Genomic DNA, 23,038 nt, shown 5'->3' on the forward strand with positions numbered 1-23,038 from the left:
CAATTGAAGCTTTTTTCCCCTCAGATCATGAACCACCCCCCCCCCCCCCCCCCCAGTTTCTTCCTGGCTTCTGCTGTCTTACAAATATGCGAGTCAGCTACTGATTCATTATGTTGTGTCCTGTGGCTATTGAAAAACTGCAGCCTATTCTCTGTTACCTCTAGTTTGGGACAATCAGTGTCACATGGCTACTGACTTTATTTTTTTGTGCTATTTTTGCATCTTGCTGTTCTGATGTGACCCTAGTGTATAAAGGAAGCTACTCAGTGTAATTTATGACTTGACATCTGCTGGTGATTTGAATCCATGTGTTTAAATCCTACATCCATTCATAGCCTTCACAGAGAAAGGAAAAAATGGACTGCTATGTAACATTACGAATGTGTTTTTTTCTAACAGAAAACTATTCTTTGCCATGGGTGAGATCCAGGTCCTACTGAAGTCAACACAGATCTTTCTATTGTGTGTAACACGTCTTTAGAAAACATCCTAGTGCTACAGAAAGACATGGCAAATTGGGACCGTTAACCATCACCTCTTCTTCATTACATCATCAAGGTCTTCTCTTCCCTTGCACAGCAGATCTCAGCCTTAAGTTGGCTTGTTTGTGCTCTGGACAAACAGTGTGAGCAGCTTGCCTTCCTTCTTCATGTTCTGAAGTTCAGGTTAGCTATTCCAACAACCCAAATGCTTTTTGTTCACACTGACTACTTTAATCAAGGTGCAGCTTTGGATCTGCCTTTCCCAAGTACATTATACCAGCTGCATGCAGGATACCCACTGGCCATGCTAAATACAGCTTGTGACATTAATAACCTCCCTGTACCTGCTTCAACCTGCCCATATAAACAAGTGATTTACTCACAGAAACCCAAGCTTCTCCTCAACCTGAAGGCTAGGCAGTGACTCAGGACAAGCAGGAATGATTGTAAGATGCATAGTAGGTGAGCCCTGTTCTGACACAGCTCAGACCCAACGCTTACCTAACATGCTTATCCAACTTGTTCAGGGAACTGTTGCTTCATTTCAGACAACAACCCTTCAGATAGCACCTCGTGCATGATGACACTGTTTGGGTGCATTACTCTTGATAAGTTTGGCTGCCTAAATCAATTACCCAGATAAGTGTGGGTGTGTGAGCTCCCTCTTTTTAGAAAGCCATCAGTGGAGACAGCTTCAGAAGACCATTCATCCTTCCTCTGGATTACCTCTGATGCTGGGTGGATCTCCTACTGAACTGGGCTTGGAGCAACCTGGTCTAGTGGAAGGTGTCCCTGCTCATTGCAGGGGTTTGGAACTAGATCATCTCTAAGGTTCCTTCCAACTCAAATCACTCATGATTCAGTGATTCATTCTATGATACTACAGAGAGCTTAGACATTTAAATTTCGCAAAGTTAAAACCAGGTAAGATCAAGAATTTTCCTATTTCATATTCTGTCACCTATCTGGGTGCTGTTCCAGACAACTTGTCCTGCACTGTGGTGCAAAGTCATGAGGGTTTTGTTCAGTGTAGCTTCACAATTTTATCATTTCAATTTTTTACTCTGACCTCAGTGTTAGACGATGAGTTAGGACCCAAACCATCACTCCAAATGCTCTTACCCTTGACAGTAATAACAGCGCTACTTTTAGCTGCTCCAGCCTCACACTCATATCTGCCACTGTCTCTTTCTTCTGCCCTGTGAATGACAAGCTTGGCTTCAAATCCCAACCGACTGATGTTATACTTGGAAGAATTCCTAAGGCTCTTCCCATCTTTGCACCACTTTACAGGGCTGTCTGATTTGGAGGTTTCACAGTGAAGGATGACATCCTCTCCCTCAGTGACTTCAGTATCAACCAGCTCCTTTGTGAAGATGCAGGGCTTCTCTAGAATCACATAAAAGCCATCTGAGATGTTTCAGAAAAGGTGTGAATTTTCAGATCAGAAGGAATCTGTGAAATTTATGTTCAAGATTACTTGTATCAAAACTACAGATCGGGATTAACAACAAGTAATTTGATGTTCATGACTATAAAGGCCTCAAGAAGGCACCAGTCATGCCATGAAGTGTTGCTTAGTAAATACCCAATGCCATCTGAGAGAAACCAACAAGACAATATTCCTGTTGAAGAACAAATAAAACCTCTCTCACATTTCACTAAATAGGAGCATGGTGAAGCCATGATGATCCTAAGCCCTTTTCATTGTGAGCTAATTAGTTTGAACACTCTAACTGAACATGGAAAAGTTAATTCTGCATGAAGTGTTGAAATACAGGTTTCTCAATGCCAGTCATCTAAAGCAGGTCTCATCTCAACAGTACTCTCTAGAAACAAGGCAGATAGCTCAGACTGGTCATGTAGGGTATAAGAGGACAGATGCCTTCAGAGACCAGATATCCACTTATAGTCTATCAAGACAGAGATTAACAGCTCTCTGGAAGTGCTTGTCTTCTACACAGCGTATAGAAGTAGCCTAAGCTAGATGGCAATAGCCACATTGGCCAAGGTAAATGTTATCCCCCCTGGCTCAATGCTTTTAAATTCACAAAAGTCCAATCAATCAGGATACCAAACCCTGCTTCTGGTACTAGCTGTAGCTTCATTATGTAAGTAATGCTATTCTTGAACATATACAGTATACATATGATATGACTAAACCTGTAGATTTTTTGTTCTTTTTTTCACCTGCCCACCTTAACCCATGCCTATTTCTACCCAGTCTTTCTTTTCCTGCAGGTTTTATGATGGAATTACCTTTAACAACCAAACTGGCAGATGTTTTCTTATCACCAGCTTCAAATGTAATGACCCCCGAGTCCTTCAGTGAGAGTTTTTTCAATGTTAGCAGGTGATATCCACCAGGCTGAGACTGGATGTCATTAAGTTCATTGGTATGGAGCGGGGTTTTATCCAAAAACCACTGCACTTTGCTATAGTCTACAGGAGAGATTCTGCATTTGAACATGGCAGATTCTCCTTCTAACACAGTGACATCTTCCAGGTCTTCTGTTATTAGCACTTTCTGGCCTGAAAGGAACACAGATATATCAATTACTGGATTCTCCAACTTCTAGCATGAAAATCGACATGGAAAACTCTGAGATTTCCCATGCAAGTATTTCAAGAAAGAAATACATTCATGTTACAGAAGACTGAAACACAATTCCTGTTATTGAACACACACACAAAAAAAAAACATTCACAGAAAGACAATTTATACAGGACACACACCAAAACGGGATGAAGACAACTTGAAAGCACCAGCGCACATAGCAGAACAACTAGCCAGTACAACACAAATCCAATGTTACAGAGTTTCTCCTAGTGAAACTACCTGTAAAGAGTGAAAAGGTGCTGAAATAACAGCATTACTTGTTCTAAACATCACCAAGCATCTCTCCTGTGACAACCCCTCTGTTTTTCTAGAGCAAATATGACTTGTTTCCTATGGGATAGGAGCACCCAGCCCCACATTCCTTGAGCTCAGTCCAACAATAAACACATTGAGAAGTGGAGAGAGCATCTGATTGCAGCTTTAGTAAAAAGAAACAAAACAACAGCCCCAAAAACCTGCCTGTATAGATATAGATGCACACTTAATTATTAATAAATAAATAACTTAATCATTAATAAATAAATAAAATAAAGCTGTCACTGTATACAAAGATAAATCTGATGTTGCTCCTACTTACAAAACCAGTACAGAGGTTTTGTTACTTTTATCTTGAGTTTTGTTTCAGACAGGCATTTTTTCCACTCAGAAAAGCTGGTAATAGAAACCTTACAGAGAATTCAGGTAAATCAGATCCTGAGGCCATGATGGGGATTAAGCACACTTCTTTGTTTCACAAGGCTGTTCTATCAGATCATCAGAGGTGGAAGAGCCTGCCTTTACCCTCTAGTTTTTAATAACCAACTATAACAATGAATAAGTGGACACCATCACTGCATCTCCATGTGACTATTCTTCACTTGTTCCTACTATTCTCTTCACTGTTTCATCAGTTTCAGGTCAATGGTTTCTCCCAGTTGGGGCTCCAGTGAGGGAACTGTGAGGAACACTATCAACAAAACCTCACTCCCTTCCCTTAAACACTGCCCTGCTGTTAACAGCAGCCACCATAGCTCATTTGTCACCCATAGCTTCAATTAAAAGCTGCTGGGTTGTACTTCTCAGCTAGAGATTGTGTTGTACCCTTCATCTCTAAGGTGCAGAAGGACATTCAGCACTTAAAGATCCCTGGACACCTCATTTACCCATCCCATCTTAAAAACTACTAACAGAAAGAGGCATCGAGGGACATGGAGAAAAGCCTAGAGGCAGAATAAATTTTGCTTCATCTAATAGCAGGCACTCTGACTTGTATCTATCACATCTTCACACAGGAACACCACCCTCTCCTCACATCAGTATTTTGGGCTTTAAATCGCACCCAAAGTACTTCATGTGTAATTGCTTCAAACTCACAAATTGCTCTGCATGTTCCTATGTTTGTCCTCATGTTCTGTGCAGTGTACATACATCATGTATGAGACAGAGCCAGAAATCAGTGGATTTGTTACCCATATGCTGAGAAATAGATCTGTCTACACATATGATGTTTTCTCCTGGAGGAAAGGGATGTGTAAACACATTCCTCTCATGCATACCTTGCACGACCAGCTTGGCTCTGGACTGGGCATCACCAATGTCGCAGGTGTAAGTGTCACCGTCACTTTTCTCTAAGTTTTTTATGGTCAGCTGCAGGACTTGTCCTTTCTGTGTGATCTCATATTTCCTGCCAGCCCTGAGTTCAGCCATGCCTTTCCGCCAGACCACAGAAGATGCAGCTTTCTCACTCTGACACATAAAGACTGCAGTTCCACTTTCATCAACTTTCAGATCGGAAAGCTCTTTGACAAAATAGTTGGGTTTTTCTGGAAGAAAATAGAGAGAGTGCACATAAGATTCTTCAGTAACTACAAGGTGTTTTTTCAGAGGTTTTTTTTTTTTTTCCAAGGTTTTTAATCTATGATGTTTTAGAAAACTAAAACTTGTTCTTCTCTTCTATCTCCCTAAACAGGATCATTTCCCACAGGTTTTAGATATTTACTCCACCTTTTGTACCAGTCCTATTCAAGCTTCAACTGACCTTGAACAGTGATCCTGGCTTTCGTTTTAGAGGCCTCTGTCTCACAAGTGTACTCCCCACTGTCCTTGACTGTGGAATCATGGATGATCAGAATAGCCTGTGTTCCTTCTTGGTGCAAGTCGTATTTTTGACTTTTTCGGATTGCTTTGCCATCCTTGTACCACCTGATGTTCATATCAGGTTTTGACAACTCACAACTCAGGCTGATGTCCTGCCCTGCTGCTGCTGTTTTATCCTCCAGCTGCTTTGTAACCTCAGTGGGTTTTTCTGAAGGGAAGAAAGGGGGAAAAAAAACAAATGAACAAACAAACAAAAAAAAAAAAACTTTGAATAAAAATCATACTCACTGTATGGCTGGGTTTTTTTCAATTCAAATATCCAGCAAGTTTTCACATCCCCAATGAGCGATCCATTTTGTGTTAGGAAAGGGAGGGGAAAAGAGTCTTGCTCTTTAGTAGATATTAATTGCAGTTATGAGGTGTCAGTGCATATTATGATTGATTACAGGAACTGAAGACTTGTCCTGATGTCATTCATTTCAGGGGATGACATTTCATCATCACTGAATTTACTATAGGCATGCAGTTACGGTGGGATCTATCTCATTGAATAAAGACATCTACACTACAGAGAGCAGAGGCACTCAACCCAGGGCTGCTATACAGCCAGAAGTGATCTGCTAAGTGCAGGTAACAGAGTTCAAGGAACAATTTATTTTGTCCTAAATAGGTTTAACTGTGGATGAGGAACTATATCTGAAAACTACCTATTTCTTCTCTCCACTAACTACCTGGGGAGCCTTGGGTGATTGTATCTGATGCACACAGTCTGGGTAGCAAGTGTCTGTACAGTCACACTACCCAGTGTATTCTGCCGTTCTCAAATATCTATAAAAGGTTTCAGCCTTGCACTTGTTTTTAAGGAAAAAAACAAAATCTCAGTGCTTCAAGGCTCACAGGAAAGGCTGCTATTCACTTTAATCATAACAAGAGTTTTCCTCTAAGGTTTACTGACACCTTACGAAAAGACACCCAAGAAATCAAACCCCAGAATCTTTCTGATCTCATTACCTTTCACAACCAGAGAAGCCTTGGAGGTTAGACCACGGGCAGTAAAAATTACTTCCCCAGCATCATCAAGCGTCACACTTTTGATATTTAGTGTGTATTTTCGACCCATGTTAGAGGCTTTAAATCGCCCTCCACTTTCCACTTTTTTCCCATTCAGTGTCCAGTTGAAGTCATCAATGCTTTCATGGGACAGAACACATTCAAAAGTGCAATCTTCTCCCTCCTGGATTTCAGTGTTCTTCAGCCGTTTGGTGATGCCAATGTTCAGTTCTGGTAAACAAAATGTAGGTTAATACAAGGAGAAAAGACTTCTATGATTGACATGAGTAGTAATATCAACATTTTAACTCATCACACCGATTTATCTACTGGATTGGCAGGACATCATTGCATTCCTTACAGATGTATTTGACATGGGAAGGATTTCTCAGATGTTGTCCACTCAGTCACCACAAAGCTATAGGAAAGGGGACACGTGAATCTCTTGGCTTTGCTCTGGAACGCCTGCATGAAGAAGAGCTCACTCAGTGGAGAAACTCAAGATTCAGTGAGCTAGAAGGGAGAAAAGCTGTCAGAGAGGAAACCTTTGGGATGTTGTGTGAGGTTTTTCTCCATGTTGATACAAGAAATGGGATGTTTGTTAGCTTGCTACCACCATACCCCCTTTGTGTTCAAATTTGACAAATTCAAAATTTGTCTCATTATCAATATAAATTTGAAAGCCATGAACAATTCTCTGTCCTTCAAGCAGCCACAAGGATTAGAGGAGAGGCTGAACTGCTGGGTTCTTCAACAGACAGTGTTGTTCTACTTTTGTGTTCCCACAACAGTGGCTTTAAGCCACTGTTTTAAGCTAATAGCTTAAAATGTGAAACAGAAGTTGCTCAGGGTTTTGTTTTGGGATTTCTTTTTTTTGTTGGTTTATCGTTTGTTTGTTTGAAATTTTGGTTGGTTGGTTGGTAGGTTGGTTTGGTTGGTTTAGAAATTTTTAATTCTTCTGGGGGGATTTCTGCATCTTAGGAATGTTCAGGAAGGAAAATCTCAGTACATTCTTGAGAAGTGATTGTCACTGAAACACCATATATACTTCCATCAAAGAGTAACAGGGATTATCCAGACACCACTGTGTTACGTGAAGCTAATGGAGAAATAGGTGTGAGACCAAGTGCCCCATCCCACTCGTATTTGCAGCATCCCTTGACCGGCCATCATCTACAACACTTACCCTGAACGCTGACCTTTGACTTGGCAACATCAGTGCCAATATCACAGGTGTATAGTCCTGCATCTGTCTTTTCAAGGTCATGGATGAGGAGGCTCAGGGTCTTCCCAGACTGTATCTGCTCATACTTGTTATCAGACGTGAGCTTCACACCATCCTTTTTCCAAACAGGTTTGACCTTCTCTTTAGAGACTTCACATTCCAGTTTAATCATACCTCGCTCCTCACCAAAAACATCGTCCAATGACTTCATGAAGACAGCAGGCTTCTCTGAAGGTTGATGGGGAAAACAGAATAACCAGGATATTTAAATCAAGATATTTTCAGTTGATACTAAATATCTAAGAAGAGCTTAAGTAAACCTTTGGCAATGCTGCTGGTACCAACGCAGAACCTAAAGCAGTCTCACACCTCATGACTGGCACGAGTTTTAGAGAAATCAGAATTTATTAATGGGAGGATGCAAGAAAAGAGAGAGGTAGCTCATGTTGTGTCTCATGGATCGTGATATTCAGTGCTGTAGTCATGGTCCCTCTTTTGACTGTGCACCTGAGAGACTGCAATAACTCTTTTTTTTCACTGTGTTGGGCATCTGTCAGGAACATGAGATCCCATCACAGGGAATGGCGACCTGAGGTGGCATGTATGGCCTTGCGAAGGCCAGAAGGCCAGCTTTTATGAAATAGCTACTCAAAAAGATAGACTATATTTAAGGAAGTCCTTGTCTGCATCATGAAGGAGTACATGTTCTCTGGGAACATCCCTTCTCCTTGCAGCAGTCTGCACGTGGAGAGGGGTCAGGTGGTTAGAGGAAATCTTTGTGAAGGAAACTAATTGGGATGCAGGTCTTTTAAAGCCAGACAGCTGGCACTGCCTTTTTCACACTGAAGGATTTATGCAGTATGAACATCAGTAAAAAGATACGCTGCACTCCTTGCTCTCATGAACATTTTTCCTCTTGCCTCTTTGACTTATTGATTCCCATTGTCTAAAATACATTTGACATGGAAGATACTCATAAAGGGGGGAATTTTTGACCAGATATGAAAAAAAAAAAGAAGAGGAAACTCTCCAGACTCTCTGAGTGGATAGAATAAAAGAGTTATATTATTCAGATACTCTGGGAAGAACAAATTAGGCATGATAAGGAGGAAAAATGCAAAGGAAATATGACAGATGATTCTTCAAGCACCTTCAGGCGTGTCAACCGCAACACCCAGCTTGGTGTTATCTGCAAACTTGCTGAGAGTGCAGAAGTACACATGAAACCACAGCTACTCAGTTACGTGACAGAACTTCAAGACATATGAAGGACAGCAGCAAACTGCCTCGTCTTTGCTGCTGGAGTCCAGCTCCAGAATTGATTACCTAAAGGTGTGTCCTACCCTTAGAGGTAAACGGAAGCTCAGGTTCCTGCAGTCAAAAATCTTTAGAACAACAGTTTATAGACTATATGCTATTGACGAGGCAAACAAGCAAAGGAAATTGCTCTTGAGACTATCCTGATAAGTAAAAGGATTATAAACATTTGTGGAAATTGTTGGCAGAATACCAAAACAATCTTCCTTAGAAAAATCATCAGCTGTGGTAGAAACTTACCCTGGAAGAAAGCCCCTATACACCTACTGCTTGGCCCCAGAGAGCTGAAGCTTATGAGCATGTTTGCTGCATTAATATGGTAAATAATACCTCCTTTACATCTCTTATTCACACTCAGGAGGAGTGTAATCACAACCCACCTATCACCTTCAGACGCACACTCTCTGTCACTTTGTCTGACTTCATTGTCACTGTGCCAGCATCCTCAGGCTTGACCTGCTTCATTGTCAGCGTGTAGCAATTGCCAATGTTCCTGATGTCATTGAAATTGTTGGTGTAGAGGAGGGTGTCATTGAGGAACCATTCCACATCCTCGTCATCATGGGAAAGCTCACAGGAGAAGACAGCAGAGCTCTCTTCTTCAATTTCCACATCCTGCAGGTGTTTGCGTACTTGTACATTGCGGGCTGTAGAAAACCAAGGTGCACCATCACCACTGTTATCATAAATCAGTATTGTTACCAGAAACAGATTTCATAGTGTTTAGAGTTTATTAGATTATTCACTTATCCCTGCCTGACAGCCACTGCACACACACAAACACATTATAACTAAATCGTCACTGACTCACTTCCAGCGAAACTGCAACACAGAGGACATGATGAAGACAATGGTTTTGGCTACAAAGATGAAGAGATTAAGCAGCTTGTTGAGGTTTAGGGAGCAATATGAATTAAATTCTTTTCTTTCTCAGTCTTTGACCAGAGGTTTGTCTTTACAGCTATTCTGCTCCTGAAATGCTGTTCCTCAAGGACTTGCTAACTCAGAGGAGGCTTTAAGAGTATTAAATAATTTTGTCATTTGGATGAACCTCTGCAACACCAAATTGTTACCAAAAGCTGCTCTCTGGACTTCCAGAAATGATTCTGTGGGTCACCTCCAAGTCTTGCTGAAAGTGACACAGTGAACATCTTTTCTTACAGTTTTACCAGGGGTGAAGAATTGGCTAAAAATAGTTCCATACCCAGATGAGGTAGAATATCGCTATGAAAAAGAAGCATATAGCAGCTATAAAAGCTGACACAGTGATCAGGAAATGAAAACCACAACCAAGAGCACCAAAATCAGAAGCCTGTAACAGTTTAACGTAAGGGACATTTTCAAGTGGAAGTACCAGAGTTCTAGTTCCTTGGATAAAATGAAAAATAACATGCCTTGACAAAGATGCATGAATTTCTGCCTTACCCAGATGGTGCTCTTCTGCCTGCATTTCCTACTTCATGACAAGCGCTGGAATATCAGCACAGTGCATAATACAATCAATTCTCTTGTGATACTGCATATATATAAAATCAGCAAAAGATAACTGTGGGAATCTACCTCTACTCAAGAAGAGAAACCCAGAGTGAAATACAGAACTATACAGACATGCAACAGGCAAGCTCCCACTGCTGCAAGCCACTCCTACCTTCAACAGTGAGTGTTGCTTCAGTCTCTGCGCTTCCAGCCCTGCACTTGTACACACCAGCATCTTCAGGCTTCACCTTCAAAATCTTGAGCTCTGCTGAATACTCCTCACGCTTGATTTTGTATTTCTCAGAGGGCTCAATGAGCTCATGGCCCTTGAACCATTTCACAACCTTTGGAGAAGGCCTGAAGTCGCAAGACAGTATGACTGAATGGCGCTCCAGAGCTGTCTTGTCCTCCATCTTCCTGGTGATCTGGATGTGGTAATCTGCAAAGCAGGGTTGGGAAAGAAGAAAGGATCAATCTGAAGAAAAGTTTCTAATCTGTTTCTAACCATACCAATGAATTTCATGTATGTCATTCACAACTGCATTGTGAACCGTTCAGATTGTTCTACAAGTTTCTCTTATGGAGCTGATGTGCTTTGAAGTTAAAATGGCATGATGATCTATAGGAAATGCTGGTTTCTATAAGACGATGCTGTATATTAACTACCAAATGCATGGTCCAGTTCTGTTCAGTGCTTACTGAATTGTTCTCTTATTGAAGCTTTTATTCAGGTAAGGGCAAATTAAAAACAAAACAAGCACTTCAGGACATGATTGGAGATTTTTACTATGGTGACAGTGGAAGATAAAAAGCCCTGAAGCTTTGTCTCGGATCAAGTCAATGACAAAGTGGATTAAGTAAATGAGCTATCAAACTTGTCTAGTTCAGAAATAAACTCCCCTGGCAAATTTCATCTACTTTGTCCTCTTTGGTAAAGTCAAGAAGAAAAAAATAAACCAAAAATTAATTCTAGCTCAATAGATTTGAATACCAGACACATCAAAGTCATTTAACGAGATCCCTTCCTAAGACATTGTTGTTTCATTGAGTGCATCCAACATTGCCCCCAACAATTTGTAATTAGGAAATAAGCAGATCTTCCAGGCACACAGCCTGGAAGACACCACCCAGTAGACCCTCCACATTAGACAGTAGGTATGAAAAGTTATTTTGCAGGGACTATAGGAAGGAGCATCGTTCATGACCTAAATCAAGCCAGGGCGTATGATTACCTCTGACAAGTAGATTTGCTGTGGATTTTGATTTGCCAATGGAGAACTGAACGACGCCTGTCATATCAGTACTTGTTTTCAGTATTGTCATCTTGTGGATGGTACCTCCTTGATGCATGATAATGTTTCTGCCTGCCTGTAAGACTTTTCCATGTAGATACCATTTGGGGGGCTTCACAGATGGAATGGATATCTCGCATTCAAAATTGGCTTCTTCAGGCTCAGTCACATCTTCATCACACAGCTCCTTTACGATATTAATGGCTTGCTCTGGATAGAATGAGAAAGCAGGGATTTATGAGTCACAAAGGAACTCTGCCATTATCAACCCACATACTCATGCCACCTTTTCCGCATTTGAATACTGCACTTGTTAGCTTGAAAGGCCTTAAACCAGCCTTTTTAATATAAAATTGAATATATATTGCTGGTCATAGGTCAGACATTGAGACTGTGACACTGTCTCAAGAGAGTCTCCATCTCCTGCTTTACAGTCCTATTCCTAATGCCACCTTCCTATCCTTTATCAAACACTTGGCACTATAAAATAGAAAACAAGGTTCATTGGAATGCAGGTCTTGATAGTAGAAAAGAAATTGGCGAGCTACTGCAACTTTTCTACAGCAAACTTTTTTCAATACATTTTGTAAACTGCTCTGGAACAGGAATTTCACCACTTCCCCTATGAAACTATATAGATATTAATTTTCCTGGATGTTCCTGATTTATAATTCTGAAAGGATTCATTACCAATGGACTTCAGAATAAATCAACATTAAATCAAAATACTTTTAAAGTGTTATTGCTTTTTCAAAGTAAAAGACAAGGGCTTTTGAATCGGCCAATCTTCCTTCCAGTGCATCCTATAAGGGAAAAAAGGTTTGCTACCTTCAACAAAGAAATTGGCACTGCTTTTGTCATCAAAGGCATCACAAGTGTATACGTCCTCATCTTCATAATCTGCATTGTTGATGATGAGTTTCCGATAGACATCATCGCTCACGATTTCATATTTGTCACTAGGGTGAATTTCAACGTCCTTTTTATACCATCGAACTTTGGCATTAGCGCGAGACACCTGGCACTCCAGGAATCCCCGATGTTTTTCAAGAACAATCTTATCTCGCAAAGGCTTCACAATTTTTACAGGCAGCTCTGAAAGGAGTCAAAAAAGATGGAATAAATGGTACAGTTTCCATGAAAGCTGCCAATCAAAAGCTCCATTAGCTGCATTTCTTTTATACTCAGTTATCTGGATGATGACAGGAATCCTCACTGTGCTAAGCACTCAACTAATACACAGCAAGTACACAAGGAAAAATTTTAGGCATATTTTACCACTTGAGTGACTGAACTGTAGAGATAATAGGTAATTTACTCAACAGTACACAGCAGTGTTATGGCAAGGACTGATCTTGAATTTTCTGAGCTCCTCAGTGTTTTAATTCAAACATCTTCCTCCTCTCTGTCTCTACCACACTGTTTAACACCAAAACCAAAAATAATAACAAAAAATGCTGTGCTCTTTACAAACCTACACCAGAAAGAGGAAATGCAGGAGAAAGTCAAGCTACAGCTTTTTGTCCCTTGAAGTTCAAACATGACTTTTAACACCTTGGGTACAAAAACAACTTTCTGATAAAATAAACTGTGTTATTTAGCAAAAGTAAATTCCCAGGCTCATATTTAACATGCAGTAAGACAGGCAGGAGTTTTTGCTTTCCTGAAAGCTCTAAGTGTTGGTTAACCTTCTTCACTTTAAAAGTGAGGGAAGTTGGTTGGTTTGTGACATATGAGAGCTTAAGCAGTACTAGCATGAAAGATGTAATTACCTTTTACTTTAAGCTGAGCACGAGATTCTGCCTTTTCTGCTACAAATTTGATTTCTGCTGCATCTTTGACTTGGACGCACGTGTAAGTCAGTGAATAGGTCTTTCCTGAGAAGAGATGCATAACCAGACATAGTTTCACCCATGCAAACAGCTTCGATTTCCAAAAGATACTTGGCCAGGTTGAGCACTACCCATCTGGTTTCAGCATCACCATCCGCTCTCATGGCAACAAGTCCTACCATTCCCCTACATCTACATCCCTGCATCAAAGGATAACCCAATGTCAGCCCCTCCAAGGACTGGTGGAATATGACCCCCACCACCATCGGGACAGTACCTGAAACAGAAGGATCCCACCCACTGCCAGATGATAGAAATTCCTACCTCACTGCTGGCAGCATGGGATGGTAAGATGACACCAAAATTGCCTTATTAAAGTTACCACTGTGTCACTATCCCAGCCCAGCTGCAGCCACGGAACAAAAGCGGAACTCTCTGCTGAACCTTTTTAACTTGGTTTTAGAGGTCAGACCTCTCTGCCTAGTCTCCCATACCAGCACATACTCCAACCCATCCCCATTCAAGAATAAGATCCCCCTTTTTCATCTTACCGTCTTGACGCATTTTAATATTGTCAGCAGCCTTCAGCTTGTTGTCATTTTTGTACCATTGGGTTTGGACCTCATCATGTGAAATCTCACAGACGAAAGATGCACTCTCGAATTCATTCACTTCCACATCTTCCAGTGGTTTAACAATCTTGATATCTCGGGCTGTGAAATCACAGAGACAAATATTTATTTGGGGTTTCTCCATAACTGAGTGTAGTATGTTTACCTTCTACATACTTGCGTGGAAAAAACCCCAGGGATTGTGTTTTATTCTAGATCAATCTCCCTCCCTGAGTAGTTTCTTTCTTCAGCACAGTAAATACATTTATTTTGCTTGAACCTACAGGTAAAATTACAAGCTATAGTGGAGCTCATTGAAAAAGTGTATTATGGATGCCAGAACTTCATACAGGCTTTAAAAGAAGTTAAACACATTAAATAAGAAAATCTACCAATGAAAACTAAACAGAAGTCTGCAATCCCTGCCACATGTTTAATAAGGAGATACCTTATCCCCAGAGTCCCCTGAACTCAGTATAATCCTCTTTAAATCTGAAATTTTGCACTAATTCATGCAAGAACTGACCCATATTTCCATGCTGTTGCAGCCCTTTCCATTTGAAAAGCAACTCCTTGATACACCTCAGTTTAGCCTCAGGAGCAGAATCCTAATGAAAATCAGCCAGCTTTCAAATAGCAACCCATCCCAATCACAACATCAGGGAGAAAAGGGCAAGTCCAACAGAGCAGTGGAACAGGACAGATGTTCATGAAGATGTTGCTGAACCTAAGTGGCCACATGAGGACAGCATCTAGCAAGCAATAAAAGCTGGTCTGTCTTCAGATGTCCTGCTCAAAAAAAGCCAATTGCAGTGCACAGCAGACCTGTTCAGTATCTGGCCTTTAGCACTCATTTCTATTCGGTGCTTCAGAGCCTGGTGGCAAAATATGTCTAATGCTTGACCTGTTGCACAGTGCAACACACAAAGGAAAAAGCTGTCTTGGGCATAAAGAGGAGATGCAGAGTTAGAAATCACAATCCTTTCCTTAGGATTTACAACATAAAAATTAGAGCAGTTCCTGAAATCGTACCCAAGGCTTGTCCAGTCCTTATTCAGGCAAAGTCCCCCTGTGACAACAGCAGAACCTAAACCAAACCATGTCAGCACCAGCCATTAAAAACCTGCTCTGTGTCAGGTTATTCGGCGTTTGCTAACTTGACAATCTAGAAATGCCACTCAAATTCCAGAGAACAGAAATCACTTATGAAAAATGGAAAAACTAAGTTAGCACCTCTTCCAATATGCTCCTCTAAGGACAGAGCAAGCACTGGACAGCTCTGCCAGCACGTTCTCACTAAGAAAATGAAGTTGACCAAAATGAGTAATTGTGAGATACATGAACTGTCCACAAAGCATTTCTTGCTGTGTAGTCAAAAACACGTCAGTAGATGTCCTACTTCAGTGAAACATACCATGAACCTTTAGGGTAGCTGATGTCTTCTCTTCAGCTACTTCACATACATAGGTTCCCTGGTCTTCATATTCACACTTGTGAATAATAAGGCTTCTCTTAGTTCCCTGTGAAATAATCCCCACTTTTTTACTTTGCCGGAGCTCCTTCCCATCCTAGAAGGGGAAAAGCCAAACCATATCACTGTCAGCTCTTCTGTGTCTGCAGTGAACAAAACAGACATTCAGATCTGTACTTAATTCACCTGTCGCATTGGACTTAACAGAATTGTGCTTACTGGAACATATGCTGAAACTTAAGTATGGTGCAAAGTTTTCATGAAGTACGAATCGCTGAAGAACATGCACAACTTTTGGTTGACCTTAGACACCTGTTTGAAAGTTTAAGGCACTATAAAGGCTCAGCAATAAGCCCCTTCAGACATTACCTTGAAGTAATGCTGTTATCCCCATTTAACGGAAGTATCAGCTGAGCCCAAGGGAAGGTACATGAAATGCCTAAGGTGATCCCCAAAATGACTATCAGGTGTAAAGGCAATTGAGACTTCAACTTCAACAACAGTTCCCATCGAGGCTATAAATCCTGAGTGAGAACTGCTAGGCATGAATCTCGAGATGCCAAGAATAGAAAACATTAACTTTTAAGCCAATAAACACACACAGTAAATGAATAACAGTGATTAACTGGGCAAGTAAATGAATGTAGGGACAAAAGAGTAGTACTAAGAGCTGTATAGCAAAGGTGGAGACTCACACCCCCTGGAAGTGAAATCAAAGGCTCCCATTCCCTTCCAGAGACGTTAGAAATTAAAATACCACTCTACATTAATTGCTGTACCTTGAACCACTTAACAACCCCGTTGGGCTTGGACAGCTCACACTCAAATGTGACTTTGTCCTTCTGAGTTACACTGATGTCTACCAAAGGCTTGCTGATTCTCGCAGGCAATTCTGCAAAAGAAGAGGAAGTCCAGTTAGTGGGGAATTAGGTCTCCTGGATCATCTGGCATAAGCAATGATGGATATAGTCAGAGCCTAGATTCCATGCTTAATAATGTTCGCGAGAACAAAATCACATTGTTTTGATCACATGAGTTGCTCTGTGGACAATGATGTTGCAATAATCCTGTTGACATTAGAAGGATGCCTTACTGATAATAGTCTAGTGCTTAACATCTCTTGCAGTTACAAGGAAAGCTTGCTGCGCTCTTAGAAGCTCGCTCTCTGGGACAGGAGAAGACAGCCATGCCCCACACCAACCAGGGCCTGAGTTTTTCAGGTCTGTGTACCTGTCACAGTGAGCCTCCCTGATGAAAAAATGCCTTCTGCTTTGAAAGAGATGAGTCCTGCATCTTCAAGAGTCACCGAAGAAAGAGTCAGTGAACGTTTCTTCCCCAGAACACCAATATTTATATTCGATGCAGGGTTCAGCCGAACGCCATCCTTCTGCCAGGTCCCTTGCACATCCTCATGTGACACCTCCACTTCGAAGGTGACAGTCCCTTTCTCAGAGACTTCCAAGTGCTGAAGACCTTTCACCAGCTTGATCTGCCTCACTGGAAAACAAACACAGTCAGGTTGGAGATCTCACACCGATAGCTGTGAAATACTCTGAGGACTTCCAAAACAGGTTCTTTCCCTGTTTCTCATGCCAATTAATTGGTATCTGCTAATTAAACAACCACCATTGCAGGAAATGAAGCCTGTCTGTGGCTGCTATTCTTAAAATGGGTGTTTTTAGCTAGGGCAAACAAGTCAAACAAACATTGCAGGAAAAGTGCAAACTGTCCATTTTTCTATCAAGGTCCACCACACTCACTGTCTAGACTAGAAATAAGCTCTGAAGTTGTACACACACACAAAGAGAACTAGAGACACTCCTGTGCTGAGTGAGGTGGTCACCAATAACCATTAGGCAGAAACACTCCAGAATAAGATAAAACTTGTTATTTATACATCCCTCTGCTGTACAAGAGAGATGTAGCTGAAAATATGTTAGGTATGATTCAAGAGAAAGATGATCGCTAATAGAGCATAAAGGAATAAACAATTTTGTGCAGTTCTTCAACTAGGATAAAAAAGGGCAGAGAGCGAAATAGTTGGAAGAAGAAAGTTTTCAGTAAAAGGAAAAAAAAACCCAAACAAAAACTAACCCATGACATGGTGTGAAGTGTGGTGATCCCTCACAGCATCTGTTTTGAGTGAATATTATCTGTTGCTGCTACAAGACATTAATATTCCATCAGCCAGTAAAATGCATTTATTGTTTAAACTTTTCTCACCCTTAAAAGACATTCAGCTGACAATTATAAAAAAAACAACCAAAGAAAAAACCTCTACAGACCCATAAATTCACAATAATTCTCTATGAGTCTCCTATTCTGACCTTCCTAGTGCGTGTTTAACAGAGATAATCCCCATTCAGCCAGGATCTGAATGCAAACATCAGCAGGAGTGGGCTGTGGGCTTTGTTCTGTGGTCATGGTCTAGACCCAGTTCCTGAGCTGATGACACCACAGCCCCTCTGAGGCTCAAATATCTCCTATTGGCACCTGTCCTTACACTACATGGCGACAACAGGGCACAAACTATTTCTCCAAAGGTCTCACAGAGGTGGTGAGAATACACTACGGCCTTATCAGCAAAGTGGATAGAAAGAAGCGCAGTATGGCTACCTCCAGGAGGGTGGCAGCAGACTCCATGCAATGCCATCTCCTTGCATTTTTCTGTGTCCACCCCTGTTGCCTGTTATACGTCATAGCACCTTTACGGAGGAACGCACGCATCCTTTGAAGGATCCTGTGTAATTCCTCTCTCAAGGAAACCACATTGATTCCCCTCTCATGGTCTTCTCCAAGGTCGCAACCAGTTAAGCTCAAATTTGCACCAAGAACATGTCTTAACCAGACGAATGATGGACATACAGACATTTCCAGCACTTTATTCTTTGCTTTGCAAACTTAAAACACCAGCTCTCCTGGCTTTTCCCTTTAGAAGCTGCATCAACCCTTGATTTCTGATCTCATTTTGTGGCCAGTCCCTATCCCCCCAAGGGACCTTATCCTCTAAACTGAACACAGAATGTTCAGTTTAGACCTGTTACCGTCTAACCTTTCCCTTAAGTCAGTAAACACTCCAACCACTCAGTGAATGGATCAAAGATCAAACTGAAATTATTCCGAAGAGATTGTGAAAGGGACTTGCAAAAGCATTAACTAAATAGCATATCAATTTCTAACTCAGAAGGTGGCCTCCTGGATATATCTTCACCTGGTCCTGTACATATTGGAAAAATATTGGAAAAAAAACCAAATTACTTTTTCCAAAAGTCTTGACATAAAGCAGCAACAGTAGACGGTAAAGCTTTTACAGGATTTCTTTTAATAGATAATATTTTATGTCAAGAGATTTGAAATTTCATACTCATGTTCCCAGTATAATTTCTACTATAATTAATTGACCTAATTAGGCTGTTCCCTGATGAACACTTAGAGGTGAATCAGAGGAAGGATCACTTTACCCATGACTGACTTAAGTCTTCCACAAACATCTCCTCTTGGTCACAACTGAAAACAGATACTCAATCAGATATGTTGTTGGTTTGAGCAGCTCAGTTGTTTTTAGGATCTCCTGGCATCTTAAGATCATTACAGATGCTTATCTTTTGATGAAGCAGATTTTATACTGGAGCAAATCAACAGATTTTCACGTAGCTAGTCATTATTTACCTTGCTCCAAAAGCAATCCCAAACCAAACAGTATCAGTCCAGCTTGGTGGTTTTCTTTTTTTAAAAAAGCTCCTCTGAAATCAGGCTTCTTAGACTTCAGCTGAGCATCAAATAATAGTAGCTTAATTCCCCAGATTGTGAGCATTTAAAGAACTTCTGCTGACCTCAATGTAAGCTCTTACACATTCTACTGAAAAGAGGTTATTTGCTTATATGCCAAAAAGTGGAGCACAGTTTTAGACTTCTACTTTTAAAGTCTTGCTTTTGCTGTAAAGCAGAGTGAGAGCTCTGTGCCACCTCAGTTGGAAGACTTGGATGCAGAATCCAGTATGTCTAGTGAGGTTCTTGTATATGGCCCCTTTCCTGCTTCATCTCTAAAATAAGACTTGGATAATCATATGCAAAAAGAATTCCCTGCTACAGCAAGCTGATTCCTATTTTTGATCATGGTCCATGAGTTTCCATCACTGCGTGAAACCATCTCGGTTCATCAACAGAGGAGCTACTTTTCCCAGTGACACTAAACACAAGTGATGAGAATGCAGCTGGCTACCTAGGAAGCACACAGCAAAATCCTCTCTCTCCACCAGAATAGGAAGTTTATAAGTCAGAGACAGATACACATTTATGCTTGTGTAACTCACTTTACACAAAACACTGTTGGCAGTTATCAGGACTACCCAATTACTTCCTATATAAACACTTTTCCATCATTTTTGTTTCTATCACTTAGTTGTAGCAACAGTCAGTGCTTAAAACCAGGTGTAACTGGATCTACAACTAACTGCTGAAACATCTTGCTGGAAGGAAAATTAGTATCATCACCCAGAGTCTGAACCAAATGCCTTAGGGTGCAATGTTTGAAAGAGGATGGAGCAGCAAACTGCACCGCATTCTTCCAACACATTGTGACTGTGGAAAGGCTATATTTCTATCTTCTGCTGACCCTCTTCACCTGATTTAACTGACTCAGTAAACCTGAATCTAGCTGTAAATCAGGATCATAGTCATGCAACATTCCTTGAATCTTAGACACTCCAGAAGATAATTCAATTCATTATCTTTAAACACTCTCCGGAGGTTTCTTCTTTCTGTTAGCTACAAAAGGAGCTGAAAGTAATGAGCTAGATTAAGGCTTCATGAATCCAAAACTAAACTACAAGCTACTAGCCACTGCTATTGCTTGGTTTTTGATAGAGCCATTCAGTTTGGAAATAAAGATGAGTAACCACCAACAGAAGTAACCACCAACAGAAGTGATAACTGCCCTGTGTGTTATGGATCCCTGCCACAAGATTATCAGGCTGGAAAGACCTAGGAAAATCATCCAGCTTTTCTGTCCCATTCTAGGACACACTCAGCTCTTTACACCATCGCAACAGATATTTCACTAACATTTTCTCAAACCCATGATGAAGGCTCCAAGACCTCTCCAGGCAACCTATTAAATCATCCAACTATTAAAACCTCTTTTATTGTATAATCCGGATCTTTCTTGTGATTGAAGTCCACTAGTTCCCATTATTATTTCCACATGGAGAACAGATTGTTCCCTTCCACTTTATAACAACCCTTCATTTAGCTGAAATCTGTTATCAAGTCCTCCTTACCTATTATGTATGACCTATACAGTACCAATTGGTGTCAGGGGCTTTATACACAGAATTAGATAGTCACAGAATCACAGAATCACAGAATCCCAAGGGTTGGAAGGGACCTAAAAAGATCATCTAGTCCAACCCCCCTGCAAGAGCAGGGTAACCTACAGTACATCACACAGGAACTTGTCCAGGCGGGCCTTGAATATCTCCAGTGTAGGAGACTCCACAACCCCCCTGGGCAACCTGTTCCAGTGCTCTGTCACTCTTACAGTAAAGAAGTTCTTCCTGATGTTAACGTGGAACTTCCTATGTTCCAGTTTACACCCATTGCCCCTTGTCCTATCACTGGATATCACTGAAAAAAGCCTAGCTCCATCATCCTGACACCTACCCTTCACATATTTGTAAACATTGATGAGGTCACCCCTCAGTCTCCTCTTCTCCAAGCTAAAGAGACCCAGCTCCCTCAGCCTCTCCTCATAAGGGAGATGTTCCACTCCCTTAATCATCTTTGTGGCTCTGCGCTGGACTCCTTCAAGCAATTCCCTGTCCTTCTTGAACAGAGGGGCCCAGAACTGGACGCAATATTCCAGATGCAGCCTCACCAAGGCCTCAAGTGCTTTAATCCTATCTTCATCTATCCTGTAACAATCATGACAAAAGGATGTTGGAAAAAGGACAGAAGTAAAGGGCTACAGCTGAGATACCATTAGCTTACTTGAAAGGGCAGCACCCTCAAGTAGAAGATTTGTTCTGGGTTTTTTTTACCCCTGACTGAATATAAAGAGATATTCTGAAAGAGGTGGTTTAGCAAAATTAGGGCAATGGGTGTCTGAAGAGGGAATGGTTTGCTTAAAGACACACAAAGGAAAGAACAATGTGAGAAATTTTAGAGGAAAGAGAAGAATCAGCTAAGGAGCTTAATGGTCAACAGCATGACTGAGAGCTGATGGGATGAGATGGAGGCAATAGGAACCAGACAGCCATTCTCTGTTTACTGCTCTTGCTTTCACCTCCTCTCAGTCATTTGACTTGTGGCCAAGCCCATGGTTGCGTCCCTCTGTCCCCATGGCAGGTGGGTTGGGCAGTAGCCATTATGATAATGGAAGAGACCAGCATCCACCTCCAAACCCTCTCCAGGGTATTTATAGAACTGGAGATCATTCAACTTACTTTCCACATTGATCTTGGCTTGGGTCTTGTCATCAGGACTCTCACAGCAGTAGAAGCCCCGATCTGCAAAGGAGATGTCCTTAACTACCAGGATATGTTTTGTTCCCTCAGCTTTGATCTCTATTTTTTCACTGGGCTTCAATACGATGTTGTTCCTCATCCATTTCACCTCTGCAGGCTTGGTCAACTCTACCTCCAAGGTCACTGTGTCCTTCTCTTCAACTGTTCTGGGCTCCAGTTTCTTCTTGAATGAGATTGGGGCCTCTGCCAAAGGAAAAGAAATATTAGTAAGAGTGCAGAGGATCCAGAAAAAGGCTTTCAGAGAAAATTTAAATAGTGGCTCATATACCTCCAGTCCAAATGCATTCTGGGCTTCCCTATTTCATGATGTAAAGGCAGAATTTCCCTACCAGCATAATCAGAAGGAAGACTACATGACAACGTAGGTTGTAGCACCAGTGACAGGAGCATGATGACCTCTTACCTCGGACTCTGAGATTGGCTGTGCTTTCTACACCCTCAGCATTAGCAGAGATTTCAGCTGCATCTTCCAGTGTCAGATCAGTGATGGTGAGGCTGTGGTTAGTGTCCTTATGTGATATCACATACTTCTTGCTGGCTTCAATCTTGACACCATTCCTGAGCCAAGTGACCACGGCATCACTAGGAGAGACAGTGCACTTGAACACAGCCTCTTTTCCTTCCTCAGAGACCACACTGATGAGACTGGTAACAAATTTCACCACTCTGGGAGCTGATGGATAGGAATAAAACATTTAGGAGACATGGCATAAACACCTCCACAGAGCCATAAGCTTTGACGATTTTATTGGAAGCATCAATTGTTCTTATTTAGAGTGAGTGATCATAATGATGGATCATCATGTTTCCCATGTCTAACTTTTGTGTCTGAAGATGTCAGAAAAGAGAGGCAAGCAAACAGGGGGTAAAATCACATCTTAAATTTGGGATACTTAATTCCAGCCTCAAATGCAATATCAAGGTCAGTTTACCCACATATTAGGAGACCTGAGCTCAACATGTCTCAAAATCACGTTCTTCACAAGTAGAGTCCACTGACACTGAGAGAGTCACTGACACTGACTTTTGTATTTTGCTGTTAACACAACAGACAGCACAAAC

The 23,038-nt window shown here is 41.3% G+C and overlaps 1 protein-coding gene across 1 annotated transcript in view; it reads right to left on the minus strand.

The window, feature by feature from the left end:
* The window catches only part of OBSCN (obscurin, cytoskeletal calmodulin and titin-interacting RhoGEF), a 185,376-nt gene that overhangs the window by 115,409 nt on the left and 46,929 nt on the right, over positions 1–23,038 (minus strand). The window contains exons 20-36 of the mRNA XM_065666939.1: positions 22,380–22,649; positions 21,896–22,159; positions 16,683–16,949; positions 16,232–16,344; positions 15,396–15,549; positions 13,922–14,083; positions 13,311–13,415; positions 12,367–12,633; positions 11,479–11,748; positions 10,419–10,685; positions 9,151–9,417; positions 7,415–7,681; positions 6,190–6,459; positions 5,120–5,386; positions 4,638–4,904; positions 2,742–3,014; positions 1,605–1,871 (exon numbers count right to left, since the gene is read on the minus strand). Coding sequence (XP_065523011.1) covers positions 1,605–1,871; positions 2,742–3,014; positions 4,638–4,904; positions 5,120–5,386; positions 6,190–6,459; positions 7,415–7,681; positions 9,151–9,417; positions 10,419–10,685; positions 11,479–11,748; positions 12,367–12,633; positions 13,311–13,415; positions 13,922–14,083; positions 15,396–15,549; positions 16,232–16,344; positions 16,683–16,949; positions 21,896–22,159; positions 22,380–22,649 — 4,017 coding nt within the window. The remainder of the gene's footprint in view (positions 1–1,604; positions 1,872–2,741; positions 3,015–4,637; positions 4,905–5,119; positions 5,387–6,189; positions 6,460–7,414; positions 7,682–9,150; positions 9,418–10,418; positions 10,686–11,478; positions 11,749–12,366; positions 12,634–13,310; positions 13,416–13,921; positions 14,084–15,395; positions 15,550–16,231; positions 16,345–16,682; positions 16,950–21,895; positions 22,160–22,379; positions 22,650–23,038) is intronic.

This window comes from Lathamus discolor, chromosome 2, assembly GCF_037157495.1.
Source record: "Lathamus discolor isolate bLatDis1 chromosome 2, bLatDis1.hap1, whole genome shotgun sequence".
Lineage (NCBI taxonomy): Eukaryota > Metazoa > Chordata > Aves > Psittaciformes > Psittacidae > Lathamus > Lathamus discolor.